General features: G+C 38.8%; 1 protein-coding gene across 1 annotated transcript; it reads right to left on the bottom strand.

The window, feature by feature from the left end:
• Positions 1-62: 62 nt before the first annotated feature.
• LOC113356781 (glucose-6-phosphate isomerase 1, chloroplastic-like) lies at positions 63-4,727 on the bottom strand. The gene is made up of 14 exons (XM_026599998.1): positions 3,978-4,727; positions 3,669-3,785; positions 3,400-3,498; positions 3,208-3,291; positions 2,895-3,038; positions 2,747-2,812; positions 2,418-2,486; positions 2,220-2,327; positions 1,946-1,998; positions 1,717-1,855; positions 1,001-1,157; positions 762-840; positions 538-604; positions 63-430 (listed from the first exon to the last, which is right to left on the bottom strand). The coding sequence occupies exons 1-14, from the start codon at positions 4,530-4,532 to the stop codon at positions 296-298; spliced, it is 1,872 nt and encodes a 623-aa protein (XP_026455783.1). The 5' UTR covers positions 4,533-4,727; the 3' UTR covers positions 63-295.
• Between the last annotated feature and the right edge of the window lie 14,523 nt (positions 4,728-19,250).

Below are 19,250 nucleotides of genomic sequence, written 5' to 3'. Positions count from 1 at the left end.
GCAACATGCACTTCCAAATCCAAGACTCATTATAATGTTTTTTTTGCATGAAATGCATGGTATCTCGAAAATATTTATTTTTCAGCCAAACTAATATAGGTAGAAGCCCAAACTTGACTTCATTATTTCTGGCACAAAGCATCCAAGAGTGTTCAGTATTGATGTACAAACTACGAAATAATCAGGCAAATGATGCAAACTCAAGCCTGAACTCATCAGAGTATAGTAGTTGGTCCAGGAAATTTAAATACAAATCTTAAGATCAGAATAAAAAACTAAATTCTTAGATGAATTCTTAATCAAAAATATCATCCACATTACACTCCCCAAGGAAAACTTTGACGCTGCGAGGAGAGCCACAACTGCCGTCAGCAATGAGTGCTCTATCATTAGCAGCCATATGCGCAATAATCTTGTAAATCATTTCAATCTGTTTACAGATAAAGAAACAAAAAGAGTTAGCAAAGAGCAATTATACTGTACAGACTAAAAAGATGCAAAAATTGCCGTAATAAAGTGAGTCCCCAAAAGTTTTACCTGTTCCGGAGCGTGGCAGCGGTCCGCTATTTCATCAAGTGTCAAAGGCTCAACAGGCTCTTTGCAGCTGAAAGACAACCCACAAAAGCAAGTAAGAGATAATAACGTCTTCTATAATAAAGGAATGACCCTTTTTCTATGTATTTTGAAGAAAATGTTGTACGGAATCTCCTGTATTCATCATTTGAAACCAAGTACACAATACAATAATTGGCAACACATACCTAGCCTCATTTAGTACAGCCAAAACCCTCTTTTGAAGAGCTAATACTTCCCCTGCAGCCTTTTTTCCAGCTTCAACTCCTGATATCATAAAAGAAAATTGGAAGAAGAAATGAATGAAGTGTAAAATGAAGAAGTCCCTGGAATGAGAACCATAGTGAAATGAAGCAAACTAGCAGTTAGGATGGACTGGAACTTTCTCACATCTGCTATTAAGAACTATGGAAAGAATTTTTTTTACCAGGCTGGTGGTAGGCATTGATGTTCACAATCGATGCATAGATCCCAACCGCTCGCTCATAAAGTGCTATTAGGGCCCCAACAGATCTGGGAGTCACTTCTTCTACTGTGACTGTAATTGACTCCCGGTCATTGGAATAAAGCGCCGACCTAGTTCCCTGTACAACCATCCAAATATTTTGATCACTGTCGAAAAGAAAAATAAGGAAAAAAAACTGTGGCAGCTTAATGCTGGGATGATTTGACAGAAAATTCATCATCAACAGAGTCGCCAATTAGAGTATCTGTTATGTTAACTGAACAGAGATACAGATGCATGGACGAGTTAAGCCAAAACTAGGATGTTTACACATCCTGGTTCATTAAAATTAATATTTATTTTAGAGGCTGAAAAGTGAATAATGGTAAGAGTTAAGCTGAAAAAAAAAGATGGGATGTTTCATGTAGAAAGACAAATTTGACTTTTAGGGAGATGGCAAAAGATAAAAATAAGAAGAAGATGCCTAGGATCAATGCATAAGCTGTTTACTTTTGTTGTGGGTAATGAGATGCACCACGAAGCTGGTAGCAAAAACATTTCAGAAATAAGGTCATAGTTCTTAAGCCTTGCACTATCGTTTGAGATTTCTCCTACACACATGTAACTGCTCACTGCTGTGCTGACTGAATGCAGTAACTACTATCGCAAACTAAATCATTATAAATAAAAATACTAACCTGTAACATTCCGAAAAGGTAGTCACCAGATGTCACACCAGGTTCAAGCTCCCAATCATGACCAGGAGGTCTGTCACGTAAAACTTCGATGAAGGTAACAAAAAAGTTATGTACCCCGTCTCTTAGTTGTTGAATATAGCTGGTCAAGGTTGAGACAATGCAGGTGTTAATCATCATTTTCGACTAAAAATACTTGATACATGAATAAAAATAGAAAGTGAAGACCCACGCATGTTGATCTGTGCTCCCTTTATTTCCATAGACTGTAAGCCCTTGATTCACCTGTCACAAAAAAACTCTTGCTTATTCAGGCTTTAAATGAAATCAGTACATGGAAACTGCTTCATGTTCTCTAACCATGCAAAATCAAATCCCCATCGAGGTTCAATGTTTTGAGATGATTTTTGGTGATGAACAACTGAGAGAACTTATGTTAAGTCAAAAAATAGCATATTGCAGTCTGATAAACAAAAATACTTGAGCCAAGCAGCTCATATTCATACCCGATTACCATCAAGGTCGAACTCCTTTCCAAGTGATTCCATGACCAACTGCTGCAAATACCTACTAAAAAGTAACAGGCTATCCTTGTATGGAAGAACGACCATATCCTGTGACATAATATAAAAGATCAAAATCATTTCAAAATGAACCCCTAGACTAGCTACTGGAAAAAGAAGAAACAGCTAGCAAGTGCAAACCTTGGCTCCAACTCCACCAGAAGCCCAATACCAACATAAAGCCAGCAGAGCTGCGGGGTTATCCTTCAGCTGAACAACACAACACCATCAAAATAAACAAATAAAATAGAGTACGTAAGAACAAGTAAATTATAGTATTAAGCAAAAATCATCTAGACCCCTTTAAATATATATGTAAATAAGCACATGCTTGACTTTAAGTAAAAAAAGAAGTTAACATATTCTGGGGTCGAACACTAAGAAACCCAAAGTAGAAATACGTTCACTTTTTATAAGCAATCAGTCTACGCAATGAATTACACAGCAAACTTCTTTTTACAGATCCTTACCACAGTAGTCCTGTTTGCCTCGTCCATCAGCGATGCACCATCAAGCATCTCTCTGATGTCAATTCCCTGCAACCATAGTTGGTTAGAAGTCAAGAAACAAAAATACTCAAGGGAACTGATAAACAAATCAAAGAATAAATAAAAATACCTGCAATGCTGCTGGAAGTAGGCCAACCGCAGACATTTCAGAGGTCCTACCCCCCACCCAATCAAACATGGGAAATCTTGCTACCCACCCCTCAATTCTTGCTGTATTATCCAATAAAGAATTTTCTTGGGTAATAGCAACTCCCTGCAGTAAGTCCATTGATAGCTTTTGGATTAATACAAGGATGTTATATGTGGATTTACAACCAAATTCATCTAGTTCACTATATATGCTATGCTTTCTCACACTGAAGCAAGAGTATACTCTTTAAAGAGTAAAACAAAAAGACGAAAGAAGAACCTGAGATGAAAACCTGTTTTGAGAAGTCCAATCCAACTTCACGGAATGCCTTTTGTACTTCCAACAGGCCATTACGAGTTTCAGGGGTACCACCACTCTGCTCAAAGTAATTAGACATGAGGATGCATGAGTAACATATCTAAAAGGATGTTTGAAATCCAAAATGTGAACATAAACAGTCAGAATACGGAAAGCTTTTTATAACCTTTGAGATCACTATAACTAGTGTGGAAGCCAATTCTGACCCCAGCTGCGCAATTTGATGATCAATACCCGCAGGATCAGTATTGTCAATGAATCTTATCTGCGACAGAAATGAAATATATTAGTGATGGTAGATCAACAACACAAACACATTCCATATAACTAGTTATAAGCTTGAAGCTTTGACTATGGCATTCACAATCAAAACCATATAGAATGTTCGCACACAAACTTCCATCTTGAGATTAATTTACAAATTATAAAACACACCGTCAAAGGAGGAATATCAGGAGCCAATGCCTCTGAAACAAATTGTGGTCCAAGAGCTGAGCCTCCAATACCAACCGAAAGAATTTGAGTAAAACGAGGTGCTGATGGTGGCGTAATCTGTGTTTACATCCAAACTCAAATTCAACATCATATAAATACGCATTGTTATTAATTTTCAAGTTATAATACACTACAATTTCTATTTCCACCGGCTACTTAATAAAATATGTACCTATACTAGAACTGAATATTAAACACGAGAAATGTAATAATGGAAATGAAATGTGAAACAATTGAAAGATGCCTGACCTTTCCGGTAATGATACCGTCGGCAAAGGTACAAATAGCATCGAGACTGTTCTCAATCTGCGACCTAAGAATGGGTTTAGGAGAAAGCGCGGGGTTACGAAGCCAATAATGACCAACCATTCTTCCTTCATCAGGATTAGCAATAGCTCCTTTCTCTAGTTCTTCCATTTTTTTAAACGCATCTTGAAATTTAGCTTCCATTTCTTCAACAAATTCATCAGTAAATCCAACACGACTTACATCAATAAACAACCCTAATTCTTTATGTTGATACATCCAGTCAACATATCTTCTCCATAATAATAACGAATCTTTTTCTAATCCTTTTTTCTCTACTGGAATCACTTCGTGAGGAACTTCTCTTGCAATTGACCGTGTAACGAAACGATTGTTACTACAACTTGTGAGATTAGAACGAAGTGGAAGATATGAAATGCTCAGATCTTTTTTTAACGACTGAATTGATGATGAAATTGAAGTAATTCTCTTTTGAATAAGTTTCTCAGATTTGAATGTCGATGATGATGAACAAAAACTTGAAACTGATGATGCCATTTTCAGAAGAAGCTAGAATGAATCTTGAAAAGCGGAGATTACAAAGTGAAATTAGGTTTTGAGTTCAGTCTGATTCCATTTTTTATTTTTTTTCTATTCTGTGCTTGAGTTTGGACTTATTTTGGAGACAGTGAGTGGGTGGAGAGATTGACTAAAAAACATAACACGAAAAGAGAGTGGGAATCGGGTTTCAGGGGTGTACGAGTAGTTATTATATATCTGGTAGGCATTGTATCTGTTGTGTTTGGTGTGTGGAACGGCACACTGGACCCAAAATTACCCTTGATAGGGCAGTGCAAGCGGATGAAGTGGGTTGGTGGATATTCCTATATTCTATGGCTAAAGTTTCTTTTTGTCCAATACTTTTACTGTTGTATGCGCAGCCGGGAGCAGTTCCCTAGGAACAGAGGCGAACCTTGTATGTTGATCAAATCTTCTTACATCCCCGGTTAAAAGATCAATCGGCATGGGAAAGCATGTGATGTTCCTCAAGTTTGACGGGATTGGGCGATTATTTTTATCAATACCGGTTTGTCCAAGACTTTTTTAGTTAGAAATTCAGATTTAGAATGCAAATTAGTTTAAGTTACTACATTAGTTATAACTGCGGAGAGAGTTGCGTATCGATTTAGGTGACCCTTCTGATTTGAATCAGAAACGGTTTAGCCCAAAGGATATGACTCTTCATGAAGAGGCTCTTGCAAGCTCCAAGGGATGAAGAGACTCTTTCACCAACCATGTTTATAAACCTTTGAACAAACTCTGGGAATCTGCCAGTCAGCAACATAACATATATCGCGTGATGGTGGTTGGTCATAATTGCACCTTGTTTACTAAGACTTAGTCTAATGGTACTCCAAGATCCAGGATTTGGAGGAAAAAGCGTGGTCTAATGTGTCACTGTTACGGAGATTCCCAATTGATCCAAGCTGGGTGCAATTCAGGCACGCCATTACAAAAGGCGCACTGTAGCATATTCGAAAATTTTGTTCCCTCGTACGTCATTAGAAAAGGCGCGGCACGGTATTTCAAAAGGCGTCCACTTTTAACGCCATTACAAATGGCGCGTCATATTTATACTTATTTGACCTTTTTTCTCTAACACTCTGTTTACACCCGCAGGTTATACGACAAACTATGTGCGTATACTTTCTACCAGGTTCCTACACCGGTTTAAACTGTAATGTTAAACGACGAGTTATTTACGTATACTTTCTCATATCCCAATTTAGTAGTTGAAAGCACTCAGACCAATCAATTTAAGCCGTTATCATTAAGTCATCTACACACTGTTTTTCACCACAACTTCGAATAAAAATCTCGTTATCCTTATCAACACACTGTAACAGCAAATTCTGTAAAAGGGGATTTCATTTATAAATAATAACAATTATTTCCTATAAATACACTCCATCAACCACTCAAAGAAATACACCATAAAATTAGTGGTGATCCTTCTTGTCTACCCGATTAAAAATGGATTCTAATCGCAAGGGAAAACAAATTGTGTGTGTAGAAGCAAACCAAATTTGTCCGCGCTGTTTCCTTGATGACCATTCAGCCATGCAATGCCCTTGGATGTATTTCAAGTGCCCGCAAAAGGGTTGTGCTGGCATCAGATTGTTACTGAAATCGGGACCTGGACAGAGTAGGTACCTTCGTTGCCAATTCGACAATTGTCGTGAAGAAGCTCAGTGGTTGGAGGATGCAATCAAGTCCAGAGATGATAAAAAGATTAACGAACTTTGCAAAAACTTCAAACAAAAAGGGATGATTAAGGTTGAACATGAAAAGGGGGCGTCATGCCCAGTCACTGGATGTAGGTTTTTTATGAAACTGCATCGTTCTAAAGATAAGAACACCTATGGTGCACATTTCTGGGAATGTCCTAGCTGTCATTTGGTGGAATGGGCCGAGTAAGTACATTTGAGTTTGCTCTTTGATTTATGGTGTTATATTTTGTGTTTATGATGTAATGATTAATCATGTGTTTTATTCGGTTCAATGACGCCCGGTCTGTTGTAATGTTTATGATTTATGTACTGTGTGTTATTTACGTTTTTTATGTATGTTAACGTTTATTTGAGTTTTTTATGTTTGTGTTATTTAAAACCTCCTTTTCATCCAGCGACCAACGTGTTGGTAAACACATTTCCTCCGGTGAATATTTGCACCTAAGTCGTCAAACTCCCCAACCACGAGATCCCAAACCACTTTATTCCGTTCCACGTGTATGATAACAAATCAAAAGGGAAAACTGCATAATTCAATGCTCATCTATACACTGTTGTCTGACATCCAAGTGGTGGACAACTCCATCGGGTGTGATTTGAAAACACACTGTGACGGGTGATGATTGAAGATGTCAGAGACACTACTATTCCACATCTAATCTGTTGTACTATGTATCAGTCTTTATCTGCCAGATAACAGAAATAAATCACGCAACAGAAAATGGCATGCAAAATAATGGCCGACAAGTGATGACACCTCTTGCTTGCAAGTTCCCCTTATTTCAAATCTATTCCTTTGTAGGATTTCAAAATTACGTTTAAACCCATTGTAGAATTTTATGAACCCAACGACAACAGTATTTGGCCCCTACTTTTGTGAAAGGGTATTTTTGATGTTTACAGATGACCCCACTAATAATTAAAAATATCCGGGAACGTGTCGGAAGCGTAGGGGACGCCTAAGTTGGTGGGTAGGGGACGCCTAGATAAAACTCTGGGGATGCTTTAAATTGTGTCATTGTATAACAAAAATTGTATAACAAAAATTGATGGTAATAAAACAACACACGCAAGTGGATTGTTGTATACCTCACTTTTATTTGCTTATATAAACCAACATTGGTCGACATAATGTCATTCACAATACCTTCACACAACCTTTCCGGAACTAAAATAGTATTTTTTTTCCCAAACGTATCAATCATCCTGAAATGGCCGGCGAAGATCCCTGGGAAGGTTTTGATGAAGACGAGCTTGCAGCGGTGTTAGATAGTTACTCAGATGCCGCACAACAAAGTTCCATGGACTACTCAACAAACACACCAGTTGTGCCAAACATATCTGATCGTACGCACGAACTCAATTCATCCATATGTTTATACAAATTACCCAAAATTGGAGTACCCCAATCATAAGAACCTACCTCTTCCAAATCATCCAACACTGAACACCACCGTTTATCTACTGTACCGGTACAGTTGGGAATCAAAAAAGACCCAATACACCAAAGCAAGAACATCCTAGTCAAATCATCGGAAATATCGGTGTTATCAACAGGAGGTTTCCTACTTACAATGTAATTAGCCAAGTGATAAAGACGGATGGTAAGTGCCTTTGACTCATAGTCGCCACTTTTCTTCTCAAAATGTTTTCTAACTGCCAAATGATCTAACACACCCCGGAAATATTTATCATCCATAGCTATAATTTCTTCAGACGTGGGTGTTTCGATTGGTAATTGTGGGATTGGTTTACCTCCTCCAATTGGAATACCGGTCAACCGATAGAAATCTATAGGGGTCAAACCTATCTCAAACTTACGGAAATGAAAGGTTCTAGTCTTCTTCCACCACCTCTCAAGTAAAGCTTCAATTAATCCATTATCCGCATACTTAAATTTAAATTGAAACACGGAAGAAAAGCCACACATATGAAGCAAGAACAGTGCACGAGGGTTATTAGCAACCACAATCTGGTAAAAATCATTTATCGTGGTCCAACTACCCCTAAATTTAAAACGTCTATGCTTCAAGTTCTCACATTTATGCTGTAAACGGACATTATTCTGAGATATTTCAGATAACTTCTCAAAACTAGACAAATCGATATGCTCCATAATTGCCTAAAACAAACAATAACCACAATCAAAATTTTAATAACAAACAAACATCCACCGGTATTATCTATGCACAATCAAATTCACATTACGTATGAACAACCCCCATATGAAAACATCAAACAAAATCATATTGTCAACATCATATTCACCCATGTAATCTTCCACACATTATATATGCCCAATTCAACTACAATCAATCAAATAACGCCATTGGAGGATTCAACTTCAATCAATCAAATAATTTGTGTTTCACCTAAATTAACCCAAATATCCAAAACCCTAATTTCAAAGGAATAATTTTCAAATCAATTAAAACTTTGTGCTACTATTCCATGACAATATAAGCAATTCAATGATCCGATTATGAGTAACTATCATGAACAACGAATAAAGAAAATCAATCAAAATTAAAATTTGTTACCTAGTTTTGATTTGTTGATGAAAATCAACAAAAATACCACCCAAAGCTTCCCCTTACCGGCTGGAACAAACCCGATTGAGATTATACCTAAACACCCACCAATTTGTTACGTCACACCATTGAATCTTCTTAACCCGTTTCTTATTTTTTGTTGAAAGAACTAAACATACAGAAGAGAAGAAGAGAAGAGGATAAGAGAAGAAGAGTCACTGCGTGTTTCAGGATTTAACCCTGACACGCCATTACAAATGGCGTGTGGACCGGTCAACGAAGTCAATACGCTATTCCTAATGGAGCGTGCTCTTATTTCAATGATACGCCATTTCTAATGGCGTGCCGCGCCAATTCTAAAGGCGTTCCAATGCCGGATCCTGGGTTACCACTGCGGCTAGGTAAAGCGTTTTGCTGACGTGGTTCCAGGATTCAGCTTGAATCCTGGAGGACCATTAGACCCAGTCTAATAGCTATCGACTCCGGTCCAACAAAGAGTGGTTAGATATCCTTAACGTAAGTTATATTTTATGGATCACAAAAAACATAACGTGGTATGTGTAACCCTATTGTTAAAAAGGTGGTAGCTTACTACACACTTTCCATTTTTATAGACATAGCGAAGTTGGTAAGTTTAAATTAGATAATGATATGGGTTGTCTAAAGGTTGATTCTGATTTGGGCTGCGATCCATGTATAATGATATGGGGTTGTCTAAACGTTGTCGAATTTGCGAGTTCAGGGCCACAACTATTCAAATAGTGTGTGTCGCGGTGGGCAGTGGTGTAAGTCTAAAGTATTTAAGGATTTGTTGGAAAAATATAGTTAAGACAATGAAGTGAGAGACATCTAAAAGTTACAAAGTTTGGAACGCACCTAAAGAAGTTGCTAGTAATATTTGGTTGAAGAAAAATTAATAATAAAGGTTCTAAAATAATTTAAGATATGTATTACTTAAATTTGAAGTACTAATTCTCGAGTAAAAGTTTGAAATAAAAATTAGTAAATAATTAAAAGAGTTTAATTGTATTATTTTGCATTTGATGCATCGTTTTGTTTGATTTTCCGTTGCATTATATTATTTTTGGAAATTTCCTATTAGGCTTTTGTGCTCACCCCTTTTTTCCATCTCCATGCAGAGTTCGAAGAGACACTAGCTGAAGATATGAATGTATAATTTAGAATGCGCGATTGGGGGATATCAAAACTAATTGGGGGATATGAATTACTTCCCCCAACCAAAGGTGTCTGCTAAGGGGTGTTTTTGGGGCGAAAATACTAAAACACCCTTTGATTAATTAAAAAATATTATGAAAAGACTGTTATACCCTTCCCACAAAATAAAAACTTAAAATCAATACCTAACACAAAATCAGTTATCCCCCATTTGAGTACCGGCATACTCGTGTGTTAGGGTTAGGTTTTGAAGAAAAAAAATCTTTCATCTTCCTCTCCTCTTCTTCATCGTTCTTCATATACTCTACGATTAATCGTTGAATCAAAAATTTCTTCGTCGATTAAAACCAACCCATAAGAATGCCTCCACGAAAGAAATTAGATGCCCAATCGAAATAAAAATCGATTGCTCAACAAAAACAAGAAAAGAGGATTGCTTTGATTGCTCAAGAGCAAGAGGAAGAAGAACAAGAGAACTCGGACGATCAACCTCTCGTAAACATGGCTTCTGTGAGAAGGTAAGTGATTCAGAACTGTTTAATTAGCGTTTCAATCGATATGTAGTTATGGGTTTAGGTCAAAATCGCAAACCCTAACTGAAACAGTTGAGTTTCAGTAGCTTCCGGCATTCAATTTAGTATGAATACCACACCGGAACAGTGTAACGACATTCGACTTAGGATGAAGACCACACCGGAACTTAGTTACGACATTCGATTAAGGTTGAAGACCACACCGGAACTTAGTTACGGCATTCGATTTAGGATGAAGGCCATACCGGAACTCTGTTACGGCGTTAAAATTAGGTTGAATACCATGCCGATATTGAGCTTCTAATAAACAGAGAACCTTTGGATTTTCTGATGGGTACCGGCATAGGTTTTAGGTTAGATTTTATGCCGGTACCTTGTTACGGCACGTGTTTCAATTTTACGTATGTGCCAGGAAAGGTGTTTTGATATCCAGGAACTTCCTAGAAATTACCGGCATCCACGAAAATTATTTGGCAATGTCGGTAATGGTTCCCGGCATGTAATGGTTTGAATTTACTATGCCGTGTTTTGGTCACGGCATAGTCGATACTTTGTTAAGGTATGTCGATAGTGATGATTCTATGTCGTTATGTGGTGTATCTAAGCCGGTATTTGAAATGAAAGTTACTTGTCTTATATTTATTTTGTGCTTCTTTTGAAATAGGGCTAAAGCAAAGGAAGCTAACAAACGAAAAACTAAAGATGATGGCATTAAGAAAAGAAGGAAGGACGTTCTTGGTACTCCTCAATCTCTGCCTCCTAGAGGGAAAGAACAAGGTCGCAACAAGCGTTTGGGGGCATCTACAAGAGGTGAAGTTTGGGAGAGTGGCCGTGACCGTAGTAAACTCGCAATCCGTGAACCTACCGGAGCAGTTGAGGAGGAAGATGAGCAAGACGAAGAGGAAACTGAGGAGGAAGATAATGAGATTGATCCAAGTCAATTAGAAACCCAAAGCCAAGTAGTAGTGGAACAAGGTGGGCCAAGTCAACAACCGACACAAGGCAAGGGCACAGGCAAAGTAAAAGTTAAAGGTTCACAACTTCCTCATATTGATGACATGATACCTGACCTTGATCGTGGTAGAATTTGGGGTGCAGCTTCTTTTGATCCGGGGAAAATTAATGAACAACACAGTTAAATGTATCCGCCACAAGATGCCCACAAACCGACATTTTCATCCAATATTCAGTAGGAAGGAACTTCATCTCATGCTCTAGCCCTAACACCCGAGCATGCAAACTATCAAACCCTTCGTCATCATCTACCAATTGTTCATAACAGCTCTTCTTTTTCATAAGTTGTTCGGCCATCCTCTTTCTAGTGTATCGGCATGGTGTCATCCCTTTACTAACCACCGTCTTAAAGATTCCTAATTGTTCGGTCACAGCATGATAGCCACAATTTCCATCTCTATCGACATCATCCGTATATACAATATACTCGCGAATAACCTCGGGAAGTTGCAGTACTAGGACTCTATTTTGGTATGGTAATGTCTATAAGTCTTACATGTTTGAGAATCCTTAAACATCTTCATATTACCAACTTTTAGCTTAAGTATATCCAATCCATCCTCTACAATCTCTACATTTCCAACGTCTTCAGTATGTGATGGGAGTCCGTACTTCCTTGGCCTACCCCTTCGCTTTTTAAAAGAGACTACATCACCATCGTGTTGTTGATGACTAGGCATTGGTTGCTTACCTTTTCCATCACTTATCTTTGGCGTGGCTTCGGAATTTTCAGCTTGATGTACTTGACTTGATGTAGGTTCCTTATTCGGCCTTTCATTTTTGATATGCAAAGCCGCCCCTTCAACTATGGGTGTGACTTCGGAATGCTCACACCTTGTTCAATTATTGTTGGTATCTTTCTAGGCCTACCCTTTTTCTTTGTAACCTCCGCTACATCGACTCTAGGTGCGGCATCCGCTTCCTCGGCTTGTTGTTCTTGTTCAATCGATGCGGGTACCTTCATCGGCCTACCCCTTTTATTTGGAACCGGCACTTCATCGGCTTGTGGTGTGATACGGAATCCGTCATTTGTTCTTGACTTGATAGCAGTAACTTCTTCGGCCTACCCCTTTTCTTTGGAACCGGCACTTCATCGACTTGTGGTGTGGATCCCCGTTTGTTGTTGACTTGATGGCGGTTCCTTCCTCGGCTTACCCTTTTCTTTGGAACCGGCGCTTCCGCGAACCTTGCTTCCGAAAGCTCACATCCGGTTGGGTCTCGTTTCTTACTTGCCTCGTCTTCACATTCGCATTGACTCATTGCTTTCAATTCTTTCCTTTGTTTTCTCCTTGTCGTTTTAGTTTGTCGTCTACCAGGCTGATCTCCCTTTGTTGGCTCTTCACTTTGTGCTATCAATGGGCGTGTAATTAGCCTTAGTTGGCTCAACAATACTTGTCGGCTAGCCGAGTTGCCACGTGAGTAAGCTTCATAAAATTCCTTTGCTTCGTTTGTATCCCATGGTGATTGTCTGGGAGCTTCCGTAGGGGGGGGGTCGAAAGATAGTTGCTTCCAAAACGGATTAATAACCTCAATAGGTATCACTTCTTTATACTTCACAAGCATATGACGACACGGAAGCCCCAACGAAGACATGTCGGGACAAATACACACATCACCCGGTTTGTTGTAGTTTATCTCCTTTTTCATTTCTTTAATCATATGTTTTATTGCCCAATGCGAGACATTGAATTCTATTCCTTGGAGAAAATTACCATATCGGAAATGTGATGTCATCCTTTCCATTGAGCTTTTCTCAAAATCCTTCTTGATCCTATCGATAATAGCCTTAAAGTATTGCTTCATTGCCTCGGTGACCGTAACCACGTTTCCTTGGTCGGACTGGATGAGATCTTTAAATCTCCCATGAGCGTACTCTGCTATACTAGTTGTTTCATTACCATAGTGTCTATAACGATTTGTCCATGCACGCACAAATTTTTCCTTGAACTTATCCAAAAATTTATCCCGACAATATAAGACGGCACTTGGATACACTTCGTTATATTTGGAAACAAACATGTTCAATCTCTTTTCATGTATATCCTCGGTAAGAGATCAATAAACTTTCTCCCAATCCTTTAGAAATTCCAACCACTTTTTATGATTTTCATCGTGTTCTTTGTCCACTCGCTCTTTAATCTTTCCTCTTTCTTCTTCTTCTTCTTCAGGTGATAGTTTCTTCTTGCGAACATCTTCCTCTAGTTGAGCAATCATTCTCTTCTTAATATCCGCCTTAGAGGGTTCAAACAAAGCATGACAATGTTTTGTCACATTTTGACCTATATGATATGTACATAGGAAATTTTGTGCATCCGGAAATACGTCGGATATAACATTCATTAGTGCTTCATCTTGATCGGTTATGATGACCCTCGGAAATTGATTTTTCGGGAACAATAGTTTCAATTGTCGTAATGCCCAATGATAATTGTAATCCCTCTCATTTTCCATTAAACACCAAGCCAATGTGAATGACACCTTGTCCGATGTTGAACAACGACATGTTGTATTTGTTTGTCTTGTAGGTGCAATCCTGATGAGTGCTAAAAAGTGCATATTTCTATATATTTTTCTTGGCATTTAACTCATCTTTTGTGCATTAATTCTACATTTTATCCCATATTCTGTATTTTCATTGTTTTCAAGAATAAATATTTTTCTTAATTAATTTTGCATTTTTAGGTAATAAATAAAGTTTGGATGAATAGCAGAGCGGAAAAGAGCAGAAAAGTAGTGAAAAGCCGGGAGGAATTACACAAGGAAGCCGCGAAGAATGTTGTGCACAAGACCAAAAGGCTAGAAGTGGGCTTGAAGAAGAAGAATTGTCCTTAAAGAAGATATGGGCTTGGCATACCCAAGGCCCAAAACCCTTACTCAAACACATTTCCACTATCCAAGCCCGTCTCGGATTTCAGCCGTCAGATCGAAGCATTTCAGCATCCTACGGTCGCTCCATCATCGCACATCAAACTCCGAAGCCCCCGCTTTACATCGCAACGCCCATCTCCATCTTGGGTCGTCCGTTTTGCTACATCCCTTCATCCGACGGTCGCTCCACGCTTACCTCCGTATCGCCGTTGGATCCACCTACCATCTTCCCATCCATCGCTCCTTGTCGCAGATCATCAAACTCCGCTGAACCTGTTTCACACCCTAGCAACCGAACACCTACACCCCAAACCAAACGACCCTTCCTCCATCGGTTCTTCCCTTCTTCTCCCCAAATTCTGCAAGCTCTGCATCCATCACCACCATCTCTTCCATCTCCACCTCGAACACCACCTCTACCACCTTCCCCGACAAACTCAGGATTCAATCACCACCCTTGTCTCTTCCTTTCTCGTCTGTAGCATCGAGTCCTGATGCTACAAACTCGACAGTGAGAGAAGCTAGGGTTCACAGAAGTCTAGGGCTAGGCCAACACGCAACAAGAGCTAGAGGAGGAGCAGTAGAACATCAACAGGGCATGGGTCGAAGCAATTTCACATGGGTATGTCGAATTTGATTTTTCCCCAAAAGTTAGGGTTTGAATTAGGGTTTTGTTTTTTTTTGTAAGCTATAAAAGGAAGTGATGTAGATGTTAAAGGTGTTCTTGGTTAGCCGAGAAACCCCCTAATTGGGTTAATTAATTTGATTTCACTGTTAATTTTTAGGGTTCTTCTTTTGCAATTTTCATTCACTGTTTAGTAGTTTAAATGTTGTGTTGTTCCTGTTAATCATGTGTTGTTCCATCTGTTTTCTCATGTTCTGAGTTCACTGCTGAGGCTCAGATGATGCTTTAGTGGACTGTTAGATAGTGGAATGCTAGGTTAGAGCCTTAGTGCAGTGTGTTGATTGAGCAATGGGAAGAGATTGATGCTCATAGTGCCTGTGATTGATTGTTCTGTCAAAAGACAGTCAATGCTAGGGGCAAACTAGTGAGCAAATTAGTTTTCCTCCCATTCTAGATGTATGCATAGGATTTTCAACTCAACCTAGGATCACATTGTTTGGCTAGGACACAAGGGTGGATTCAAAGCCTTAGCTTAACCCACATTTTGTTTTCACAGTCACTTGCAACTTAACTGTTTTGTTACTTCTTCTCCTCCCTGCCCTTGGCTCACAGCCTTGGTTTCTTTGGTTTTGTTTCCTGTTTTTCACTGTTTTGAATCTCTTGTTTTGTCACTGTTAGCTTCTCAAATGTTAGGATTAGTTTACTGTTGTGTCAATGCTAGTTTAGAGCCTTAGAGCATTGAGTTGATTGAGCAGTGGGGAGAAACTAGTGCTCACTAGTGACTGTGAGCAAGCTGGTTCTCTTCCCACTCTAGATGAATGCCTAAATCCATTGCCTTGGCTTTCTTTTTTTTTTTTTCCTTTTTTTACTTCATTGTCAGCTTATCTCCACACTCCTGCCCTTGGCTTGTAGCCTTGGTTTGCAACTATCTCTGTTTTGTTATTACTTGGCTTGCACTGTCACCATTGCTGCTTTCTTTCCTTTCCCTTGCTGTGCACCTGCTCCTGCTGTGCCAGCCACCACTGCTGCTGCAACCTGGTTTCCACTGCTGCTGCTGCAACTGAGCTTGGCTCACAGCACAAGCCCAGTTCAGTCCACAGTTAACTCCAAAGGCCTAGTTACTCTCAGGTCAAAAGCTAGCCCAGGAACAAGCCCAAAAGCCCAAATCCAGCCACTGTTTGGTTTACAAGCCACTGAGTTCAAGGCTCAGTTCAGTTCACTTGAACCCAAATTCATTACATTTCCAAAGGCCCAGATCCTGACTGAATCCAAAACCCAAGTTCACAGTTCATTCCAACATCATTCAAAGGCCCAAGGCCTAAAGAACTTCACCATTACAAACAAACCCACTAAGCCAAAGCACAATTAGAAGCCCAATAGCAAATTTAGAGCCCAAATAGCTAGAAACTCCAAACACACCCGTCTCTGTGGATCGACCCGTACTTGCACGAGCTACAACTGACGACCGTGCACTTGCGGTATTACTGTAGGCCCGTTTTCATTTCACTTCAATTTTATACGCTTTCCCGGGCCACCAAGTTTTGGCGCCGCTGCCGGGGATTGGTGTTGTTTTTCTTGTAGTTTTATTGGCTATTTTTGCATTTCACTACTGTAGCATTTGCATCTGCATCTGCTTCACTTCATTTGCTGTTGGACGTGCTGTTCTGAACTAGTTTTTCCTCTGCTGGGACGCCACCAAGGAAAAGAACCAAAGCCCAACTGGGTTTTTGCAACAATATCAGAGCAGCTGGGCTGTGCTTAAAAGGTAACCCATTTAAGAGAACCCGAATTGGGGCTTTCCAATTTTTAATTGTGGGCTTGTAATATTAAAGCCAATTTTTGGGCTTTTTATTTTCTGTTGGGTTTGTAATTAATTTTGTGGGCTTGTTTGTTTAATTTGTGGGCTTGTATTTAATTTTTGTGAGCTTGTTTAATTTGGACTTGTATTTTGTATTCTGGGTTTTTAAACCCAGCTGAGCTTGTAACCGATCACGCTAGGTTAACTCGTTAGTGGGCCGAGTACCCAAATTCTAGGCCGAGATTTTGGACTCAGTTTCACCAAACGTTTTCAAACCAGCTGAGCCAAAGCAAACACAAACCAAACAGTGGGCTTGCTCCCATTCAAAAACCAAATTTTATTTTTTTAAAAAAAAAAAAAAAAAAAAAAAAAAAAAACCAAAATTTTTACTTTTCTCCCATTCAAAACCAAATTTTACTTGCTCCCATTTTAACAACCAAATTTTTTCTTCTTATCCCATTAAAACCAAACTTGCTCCCAATTTTAAAAAAACCAAAAAATTTGCTTCTTATTCAAAAACCAAAATTTTCCCAAAATCCAACCCATTAAAACCAAATATTTTTCCAAAAATCCAACCCATTAAAACCAAATAGTGGGCTTGTGTCTTTCAATATGGGCCAACCTAGTGCTCTCCATGAATACATGTATCCCACAATAAAAATTCCATTATCATGTATTGTCTTACCTCAAACCAATAACCCTTTTAAAATAAATGCAAGCATGATACAAATACTTCCTTATTTCGAGGGTTCGATGAGAACCCCTATACTCATGTAAGAGAGTTTGAACAAATTTGTCGGACTATGCAACCTGATCATATGTCCGAAGACTCTTGAAATTGCGTTTGTTTACATTTTCTCTAAAGGAAAGGGCCAAAACATGGTTTTACGGTTTGAGACCACAATCAATCACACTTGGGACCAACTCACAATCTATTTTTCAAAAAATTTTTCCACATCATAGGACCATCGCTATTCGTCAAAGTATCAATTGTTTTGTCCATTGGATGAGGAAACTGTTTTTGACTATTTTGAACGTTTTAATGATTTGTTGAGCGAATGTCCACACCATGGATTTGAGAAGTGGAGACTTGTCGCTATCCTCTATGAGGGACTAGACTTTAAATCTCGAGCCATGGTTGAGTGTATGTGTAATGGTGAATTTCTTGATAAAACTGTGGATGATGCATGGAAATTTTTAGCTGAGATTGCGGAGAAAACCCGTCAATGGGAATCCATTAGGGAAACTGAGACACTATCACATGATATAGGTGGTAATGAATTGAACTTTGAAATAGCATGTCTAGTCCTTCTCATGTGTATGATATTGAATATGAACCTAATCTAGAGGAACATGAGTTGACTAATGACACCACAACTGCTAATAGGGACAAGTATGCATATTACTATGATGATGATGATGATAATGTTATGTTAGAAGAACATGTCTATGCTGAAAATGTTGTGGAACCTTTGGTTTCAAATACATTAGGCTTTTCTGCCCCGACCTTCATGAATGATATTTCTTAGTATTCCATATGCATGTGATGTTGATACTGATTTAGATATTGTGCAATTATCCTGTGAAGAGCATGACTTAGGTAAATCTTCTGTTGACACTAATGATCCTATGCATGAAAACATAGTTGATGTGTCTGATTCCATACTTAAGCCACAATATATTGCTTTGTTGATGATAATTTGAATATATCGGATAACCATGATTCTGAATTAGGACTTGTGCAAATTTTTTGTGATGATGAGCATGCTACACATCTTGAGTGTGACTTAGATAATGCTGATGTGACTGATAATATTGATACTCTTGATCTCATGCATGTGAGACGCTTAGATGTCACTTTCTTGCCTAAGTCACAATCTGATACCCTTCCATCCAACCTAGATTTGGTTTGTACCATATTGTCAAACCAATTTTCTGAGAGTCCCTAATCTAGGTTTGGAACTGTGTGCTTCCCAAGTCCTCTTGGACTATTTTGCATCTAAGTATAATATTTGAGGAACCACAGTTGGAATTAGCATGTTTGCCCGTCCCTAGCAAGTTCATTTCGAGTTAGACCTTGTACATGATGAACCCCCAAAACTGCGAGATTTTGTTTCCAAAATTTTATCCGTTGAAAAATCCAGGTTTGGGGGTAGCTCATTTTGTTTCACAGTTTCACTTGCGTTTCTCCTGTTATATTTGTGTGAAGCTGTTGAAACCTCTACACTTTGTCTTTTGGGTTGATCCTCAACTCTTTAGATTGTTAGTGTATGGTGAATTTTTGTATATAATCCAGTAGATAAAAATTTTAAAAATCCTTTTGTTCCTTTTGTATATATTTGCTAATCCAATATGATCTCGGCTGACATATGTTGGATTCTTGCCTTGAATAACGGAGTTCTAATATTGCTTTCGCCGAAATCGGGTATTCTCTTTCCTT

This window comes from Papaver somniferum, chromosome 3 (genome assembly GCF_003573695.1).
Source record: "Papaver somniferum cultivar HN1 chromosome 3, ASM357369v1, whole genome shotgun sequence".
Taxonomy (NCBI): domain Eukaryota; kingdom Viridiplantae; phylum Streptophyta; class Magnoliopsida; order Ranunculales; family Papaveraceae; genus Papaver; species Papaver somniferum.
This window is presented reverse-complemented; position numbering and strand designations above follow the sequence as displayed.

Bases quoted from the DNA above. Each gene is read 5' to 3' on its own strand.
- LOC113356781 (XM_026599998.1), bottom strand. From the start codon at position 4,532: ATGGCATCATCAGTTTCAAGTTTTTGTTCATCATCATCGACATTCAAA. The intron at 3,786-3,977 runs GTCAGGCATCTT...ATGTAAACACAG, and splicing joins ACGGTATCATTACCGGAAAG to ATTACGCCACCATCAGCACC. The intron at 1,158-1,716 runs GTTAGTATTTTT...ATGGTTGTACAG, and splicing joins ACCTTTTCGGAATGTTACAG to GGAACTAGGTCGGCGCTTTA.